Source organism: Rhipicephalus microplus, chromosome 9 (assembly GCF_043290135.1).
Source record: "Rhipicephalus microplus isolate Deutch F79 chromosome 9, USDA_Rmic, whole genome shotgun sequence".
NCBI lineage: Eukaryota > Metazoa > Arthropoda > Arachnida > Ixodida > Ixodidae > Rhipicephalus > Rhipicephalus microplus.
This window is the reverse complement of record NC_134708.1, coordinates 11340446-11348835: the sequence shown is the minus strand read 5'-3', so window position 1 is coordinate 11348835 and position 8390 is coordinate 11340446. Positions and strand designations below refer to the sequence as shown.

Genomic DNA, 8390 nt, shown 5'->3' with positions numbered 1-8390 from the left:
AAGGACTTGAAGAATTACAGACCGATCAGCTTGCTCTCTGTGGTATACAAGCTATTTACAAAGGTAATTGCTAACAGAGTAAAGAAAACATTAGAATTCAATCAACCAAAGGAACAAGCAGGATTTCGAACAGGCTACTCAACAATTGACCACATTCATACTATCAATCAGGTAATAGAGAAATGCTCAGAGTATAACCAACCACTATACATAGCCTTCATAGATTACAAAAAGGCGTTTGATTCAGTAGAAATATCAGCCGTCTTGCAAACACTGCGGAATCAGGGCGTAGATGAAGTATATATAAACATTCTGGAAGAAATCTACAGGGGATCAACTGCTACCATAGTGCTTCATAAAGAAAGCAACAGAATACCAATCAAGAAGGGTGTAAGACAGGGGGACACAATTTCTCCAATGATATTTACCGCATGCTTACAGGAGGTTTTCAGAAGCCTAGAATGGGAACAGTTAGGAATAAGAGTTAATGAAGAATACCTTAGTAACCTGCGCTTCGCCGATGACATTGCATTGTTGAGTAACTCAGGGGACGAATTGCAACTCATGATTACGGAGTTAGACAAGGAAAGCAGAAAGGTGGGTCTTAAAATTAATCTGCAGAAAACGAAAGTAATGTACAACAACCTCGGCAAGGAGCAGCACTTCGAGATAGGTAATAGTGCACTTGAAGTTGTAAAAGACTATTTCTACTTAGGGCAGGTAATAACCACAGAGCCGAACCACGAGATTGAAGTAACTAGAAGAATAAGAATGGGGTGGAGCACATTCGGCAAGCACTCTCAAATTATGACAGGTAGATTGCCACTATCCCTCAAGAGGAAAGTATATAACAGCTGTATCTTGCCGGTACTTAGCTACGGAGCAGAAACCTGGAGACTTACAAAGAGGGTTCAGCTTAAATTGAGGACGACGCAGCGAGCAGTGGAAAGAAAAATGGTAGGTGTAACCTTAAGAGACAAGAAGAGAGCAGAATGGATTAGGGAGCAAACGGGGGTTAAGGATATCATAGCTGAAATCAAGAAGAAGAAATGGACATGGGCAGGGCATGTAGCGCGTAGACAGGATAACCGCTGGTCATTAAGGGTAACTGACTGGATTCCCAGAGAAGGGAAGCGGGTTAGGGGGAGACAGAAGATTAGGTGGGCAGATGAGATTAAGAAGTTTGCGGGTATAAATTGGCATCAGCAAGCACAGGACCGGGTTAACTGGCGGAATATGGGAGAGGCCTTTGTCCTGCAGTGGACGTAGTCAGGCTGATGATGATGATGGTGATGATATATCCGCCTGCAAACAGCTCATGTATGAACAAGCGACAGTGTCATGTTAGTTTCACGTTATGGCGGCGAGATGTAGTCAGAGTGACGTCAGGATAAGACCACAAGTTTCTTGCACTCTATATCGGCATCATAATGTTTAATGGGGTGGTCACCACAGAGGGAGGGGGTACTTTCGCATGACTAGTACTGACGCCATCAATGTGGGACGCCGGCGACAGCCAATTTTTGTGTTCGATGAGAACTCCAAGGCTTTCGCCTTACTAGTGATGATCAACGACCATGATGTTTGTCAGTGCGTTCGGAAAAATTTGTTACGTGCTCCATGTTAGACACCTGTAAGAGCTAGGCTGCTGACCCGCCGGTCACGGTATCGAATCACGGCTGCGGCAGCTGCATTTTTGATGGAGGCGAAAATGCTGTAGGCACGTGTGCTCAGATTTGGGTGCACGCCAAAGAACCCCAGGTGGTCGAAATTTCTGTATAGCCCTTTACTACGGCGTCTCTCATAATCGTAAGGTGGTTTTGGGACGTTAAACCCCACGTATCAATCAAATCAACCTGTAAGAGCTAAGAAGAAGCTGATGTCTCATTATTGCGCTAACATATCGATGCATTGTCAATAGAAAAAAAAATAGCTCAATCACTTCTGTTATGCACTCCCTGCAGTAACGACAAATTCATTTCAAAAAGAATCCTTTGCAGCTACATAATTTCTTACCATTCTTCACTGTCTAAGATGAAGTATATCTCGATTAAAAGTTCGTGCAATGGTTCGCTCGCGTAAAACCTAACGAATATAATAAAAAATTGGTTGGCAGCCGCTACTCAGTGTTAGGAAATTTTGTGAAGAAGGGCACTATTTGTTATCGCTGTTTTTTTTTTACGTCACGTTCTCGCATGCAAGGGGTACCACAAAAAATGATGCCGCATTTCTTTGTTTCGTTGGCCAGTGAGCTGCTTCGTGAATTACTAACGACAGGGTACGAAGATAATGCTTTCCACTTCAATCATTTTGGTATGGCGTCTAAAATATTCAAGTACTGAAACTGAACCTCTGGCTGCAGGAATCTTGAAGACCAGTGATTTGTCACTGCGGGTGGACAGGTCATTCTTCAAAATCTCGGGCGTCGTTTTTTTTTTACAAGAAATGTGTTTCCTCATGTGTAACTGAATGTTTAAATTTCCTTCTGTAATGCCGCATATAGTAGTTCGTTTTAGTTGCTCAATGTTCCAGAATATGCTGCATGCACTGTTCGATACTCCAGAACGAATGAATCCTTCCATGTCTATAGACGATGGTGAGATAGGAGTGTTCTACCACTACGAAAAAGAAATTAAATTATGTCTTATATACTCTGAAGATATGTTCTGTACTCTAGTGTCGGAAATGTCTCGCCAATCTTATGTAGGTCTATAATATTGTTTCAGAAAAGTTTACTAAGGCGAAAGCCTCATTGCGTCATCAGAAAAAAAAGCGTGGTGCAATCAAGAAAAGCTGCGAAACGAATTCCCAGGGTTCTTTGCGCAATCACCCAAAATGACTCGAAGGCGACAGCAATCTTCAGTTAAAATTAAATTGTCCCCTTTTGTTACTGAAAGCAAGTTATGAGGCGTTAATCAAAATAGCTTCTAACACTTAAAGCCACGCTATTTATTTATTTATTTATTTATTTATTAAAGGTACTTTCAAGGCCCGAAGGCACTACAGAAAGGAGTGGTTTGAACAATCGTAAGTGCAGTTAAAAAGTTAAAAAAAACAGAAAACAGGAAAAAAAGAAAAATTCTACAGGGCATCATGTATGGCGAGCTTGAAGTCTTTTTGGTCCGTTATACAGGCGATGGAGGCGGGAAGGTGGTTCCAGGCGGCGCTTGTCCTTGGCACGAATGAATCATTATATAGTCTGGTGCGACAGGATGGTAGGCCCACCTTAAAGCGATGATCCATCCTTGGTGATATGAAGCGAGGTGGATGAAACAGGGCGTCCTTCAAATGGCTGTTATAATGATAGATTTTGTGAAAAAGGTTAAGGCGAGACAATGTGCGGCGCAATGAAAGATCAGGCAAGTTTAGGGTGCTCTTCATGGATGTGACACTGGAATGACGTGAATAATTCGATAAAATGAAACGTGCTGCGCGATTCTGAGTGGTTTCGAGAGATTGAATGAGAATGGCATGAGTTGGGTCCCATATGGCGCATGCGTACTCTAATTTTGGTCTGACCAATGTTTTATACAGTGTTAACTTGAGTGACGATGGCGCAGAGGAAAAGTTACGGCGCAGATAACCAAGCATGCGGTTAGCGTTGTTAATCACATATTCTGTGTGTTTATTCCAGGAAAGATTAGAAGATATGTGAACACCAAGGTATTTGTAATTGTCAACAGATGGTAATGGAATGTTATTGAGGGAATAAGTACGCGGACAGTGGGTGGTAGTGCGACGTGAAACTTGCATGCTCTTGCATTTAGATATGTTAAGTGTCATGAACCATGTGTTACACCATGCGAATATGCTATCTAGGTCGCGTTGAAGGTTAAGGTGATCGACATGACTGGTTATTTTCTGGTAGAGGACGCAGTCGTCTGCAAAGAGTCGGACAGTAGAAGAAGAAACACAAGAAGGAAGATCATTAATGTAAATTAAGAAAAGGAGTGGCCCTAAAACGGACCCTTGCGGTACACCAGATGATACTGCGGAATTAGGTGAACAAAAATTATTAGCTGTCACGTACTGGCTGCGGTTAGAGAGGAATTCTTTAATCCATGTAAGTACATTGGGGTCGATGTTAAGCTGAGTAAGTTTGAAAATGATTAGTGCGTGTGAAACGGAGTCAAATGCTTTAGCGAAATCTAAGTATATGCAGTCAGTATCAAATTCAAGATCTGCGTTAATAAACAAGTCGTTAGTAAAACACAGCAACTGTGTTTCGCATGAAACTGTCTTACGGAAGCCATGCTGATAAATGCTAAAGAAGGAATTAGATTCAAGGAATTCAATGAGGTGCGAGTAAATGACATGCTCTAAGATTTTCACTGGAATGGATGTTAACGATATGGGACGGTAGTTATTGGGGGAATGTACATCACCAGATTTATGCACAGGGACCACCTTCCCAGTCTTCCAGTCAGATGGCAGTGTGGACGTCTGTAATGACTGTTCAAAAAGTTTTGACAATATTAAAGAAGAATAGACTTGAGTACACTTCAGCATTTTTGACGAAATGCAATCTGGACCAGCTGATGATGACACTGTCAAGTTTCCAACAAGTTTTTCGACACCAACTGCATCAATGATAATAGGGTCCATTGGCAAGAAATCGGTGCTTGTTAACTGTGGAAATATAGTTGGGATGCTGTTCTGAAAGTGTGCAGCAAATACATTACTCAGAACGTTGCAGCACTCGCTAAGAGCGACTGGGACATCAGACTGTATTAATTGGATATGTCGCGTTGTAGTTCCGCTAATGATGCTCCAAAACTTACGTGGATTAGAGCGCAGCAGCGAAGGAAGAGTTTCATCGAAAAATACTTTTTTGGCTTTCGAAAGCGCAGTACAGAATTCTCTGTTAAATGTCTGATAAAAAGACCAATGGTCTGTTCTGGCTGTTGATTTGGCGCGTCTGAATAGCCGCTTCTTTTTATTGCGCATGCGTTTCAACGTGTTATTGAACCACGGAGAACGAGGATTCGATGAAACTTTTCTCTTAGGTACAAATCGGTCAATTAGGGCTAGCAGTTTGTTCTTATAGTCTAGCCAGTTCTGTTCAACAGATCGCTGCTCAAAACCAGCAAAGAATAGGTCAACAAAAGATTGTAACTCTGTATTCATTCCATGAAAGTCCGCTTTGCTATAGTCTTGGATAATTTTTGTTCTTTTCTTGATGGAAACCCGTGCTTTTATTGTGAAGTGGATTATGCAATGGTCGCTAATTCCCGGTAGATGAGTGAAGGGTGAAGCTAGGTCAGGTGTACTGGTAAGTACTAGATCTAATACGCTAGCGGAAGTGGGAGTAACGCGAGTAGGAAAGTCAACAAGCTGGGTAAAGTTGAAGTCGTGACAAAAATTCAAAAATTCCCTACTTTCACCTGAGTTGTGCTTTAAGGTAACCGGGTCTCTTTCCCACATGATGTCGGGAAAGTTGAAATCGCCAAGAATGAACAAAGGTGATCTCGGGTATCTGACGAACAGCTGATTGACAACATCATGCAAGTCATTGCAAAAGGATGATGATGCAGTTGGTGATCGATAGCAAATACAAAATATTATTTCGCGAGAATCAATGAGCACGCGAACACAAACAAGTTCAAGTGAAGACATAACAGGAATAATATGAGAGGCAAGATTATCGGCAACCGCCAGCAGAACACCCCCACCAGACCGGTAATCGCGGTCGCATCGGTAAAATTTGTAGTGCTTCTCACAATCCAATATTTCTTCATTTCTTACTTTTGTAGAAAGCCAAGTCTCTGTCAGACCAACAATATCAGCGGAACAGGAATCAATAGCAGAAGACAGTTCGACGCGTTTATTCAGGACGCTGCGCACATTAGAAAAGAAAAAAGAAGCGTTTCCTGCGCAGCAACGAGACGGGCGTAGCTATGAGGTGCTAGAAGTGTCAGCACGTGCAGGTAGAGAGGGTTCTTTGTCCTTAGCTTGGGGTGAATTGATTTCGCGAACGCTGTCGCTTTCTGCGCAGTAAACGTAAGTTTTCTTGTTCATGACCAGTTTGTTAACGCGTAGCAAATACGGTTGCCCGGCTGCCTTAGCAAATTCCATTAATTTCTTCCTTGAGTTTCGCGTGCTTTTGCAAAAATCTTCGCTAGCTGATACACCAGTTCCTTTGAATTTTTGTCTCTGCATCAGGATAGCATCTCTAACCTTAAATGACGAAAATTTGACGATAATTGGCCGAGCTTTTTTAGCGGCGTAACTTCCTAACCTATGTGCTCGGGAAACTTCGGAATCAGAAATGTGCATGTCAAGGTGTCGGGAGAGTAGATCACGAACATGGCCTTCAGACTGAGCCCACGTCTCATTAGGGCTGTCCGATATACCAAAAAACAATACGTTCTCTCGTCTGGACCTGTCTTCAAGATCGTCCAGTCGGGCACTGAGTGTCTGGCCTTGCACCTTGACAGTTTCAGCGATTAGACGTGGCACATCACTGACTACTGCAGATCCGTCGCATGACTCGACGAAAGCTTCCACCGCCGACAACCTTTCCGTTAAATCAGCAACAGTTTGCGCTAATGCCTCCTGTTTAGTCTTTAGGTCGGCAAGAGCTTCCATTAGCTCATCGTGACGGTGATCACCTTTTTCAGATAGCTTAGCGATCGCGTCTAGTATTTCTTTGTTAGTATTTGCAGGGCCAGGGTTTAGTTCAACGTCTCCACAACATAGTAGAAGCTTTGTGACATGCACGCATTCGCACACACATTCAAATATGACACTTGGGCACGGTAGGAGCAGCAGACAGACGTTACTGGTTCGCTTACAGTAGAGAGAAGGAGGTTTACTGACCTGCACAAAAAGCAAAATCGGATTTCTGAGCGACCGCATCGTTGCCGCTCCACCGTGCCCACTGAAGGAACAGGAGAATTCCGTGGTCTTTATATGCTCTTGCGTCGCTGCAGTCGCCCGCAGTGTTGTGGACCAGGTGACGATGGAAAGGATGCCACCGTCAGATAGTGGCAGATGACGCAGGGGCGTGTTCATCCAGATCGGGGCCGCCAGCAACACCGGTGAAGAGTAGTTGGCACGCGCTGGATTCGCACGCGGTGGTAATGTTCCAAACCAGGCGACTAACTGCACAAAAAGCAAAATCGGATTTCTGAGCGACCGCATCGTTGCCGCTCCACCGTGCCCACTGAAGGAACAGGAGAATTCCGTGGTCTTTATATGCTCTTGCGTCGCTGCAGTCGCCCGCAGTGTTGTGGACCAGGTGACGATGGAAAGGATGCCACCGTCAGATAGTGGCAGATGACGCAGGGGCGTGTTCATCCAGATCGGGGCCGCCAGCAACACCGGTGAAGAGTAGTTGGCACGCGCTGGATTCGCACGCGGTGGTAATGTTCCAAACCAGGCGACTAACTGCACAAAAAGCAAAATCGGATTTCTGAGCGACCGCATCGTTGCCGCTCCACCGTGCCCACTGAAGGAACAGGAGAATTCCGTGGTCTTTATATGCTCTTGCGTCGCTGCAGTCGCCCGCAGTGTTGTGGACCAGGTGACGATGGAAAGGATGCCACCGTCAGATAGTGGCAGATGACGCAGGGGCGTGTTCATCCAGATCGGGGCCGCCAGCAACACCGGTGAAGAGTAGTTGGCACGCGCTGGATTCGCACGCGGTGGTAATGTTCCAAACCAGGCGACTAACTGCACAAAAAGCAAAATCGGATTTCTGAGCGACCGCATCGTTGCCGCTCCACCGTGCCCACTGAAGGAACAGGAGAATTCCGTGGTCTTTATATGCTCTTGCGTCGCTGCAGTCGCCCGCAGTGTTGTGGACCAGGTGACGATGGAAAGGATGCCACCGTCAGATAGTGGCAGATGACGCAGGGGCGTGTTCATCCAGATCGGGGCCGCCAGCAACACCGGTGAAGAGTAGTTGGCACGCGCTGGATTCGCACGCGGTGGTAATGTTCCAAACCAGGCGACTAACTGCACAAAAAGCAAAATCGGATTTCTGAGCGACCGCATCGTTGCCGCTCCACCGTGCCCACTCCTATGTACAAGTGTACACACCAACTCCTATGACAAGTCACGCACCAAGTGTTTCATCAAATGGCTTGAACCTTAGTGGGCCCATTCGTGCAGGCCTCCTGAGGGGACAACTGACGATCATTTACTATCTTCATTACGCTGCGTATACCTGCAGAAGACCACTTTGCTGGATACGCTACCATGTTCGACAGTTGTTCGATGTGACGCGTTCTAGGAGCAACGTAAAATGTATTTTTTTCTTCGCTCGAAACAAATACAACCAAGAAACAACCTGTGCATGCATTTCGGGTTTAGCAGTGAATTTCTTTTATGCAAGTACTGAAGCCGACTAGTGGCAGTGCCTTTTAATTGGGCCACGCGAACTTGAC

General features: G+C 44.8%; 1 protein-coding gene across 2 annotated transcripts; it reads right to left on the bottom strand.

Moving 5' to 3' along the window:
• Positions 1-3096: 3096 nt before the first annotated feature.
• On the bottom strand, positions 3097-8013 carry LOC142771538 (uncharacterized). 2 transcript variants are annotated; one of them, XM_075873133.1, is made up of 3 exons: positions 6820-8013; positions 4386-4452; positions 3097-3292 (listed from the first exon to the last, which is right to left on the bottom strand). In XM_075873133.1, exons 1-3 carry the CDS (start codon positions 7996-7998, stop codon positions 3285-3287), a joined length of 1254 nt encoding a protein of 417 aa, XP_075729248.1. In that variant the 5' UTR covers positions 7999-8013; the 3' UTR covers positions 3097-3284. The 2 variants fall into 2 exon arrangements, with proteins under 2 accessions (XP_075729248.1, XP_075729249.1); XM_075873134.1 differs by lacking the exon at positions 4386-4452.
• Between the last annotated feature and the right edge of the window lie 377 nt (positions 8014-8390).

Coding starts and splice junctions, on each gene's coding strand:
- LOC142771538 (XM_075873133.1), bottom strand. CDS start 7,998: ATGCGGTCGCTCAGAAATCCGATTTTGCTTTTTGTGCAGTTAGTCGCC. Junction 4,453..6,819: donor CGATTTTGCTTTTTGTGCAG/GTCAGTAAACCT, acceptor CTTTTTGAACAG/TCATTACAGACGTCCACACT.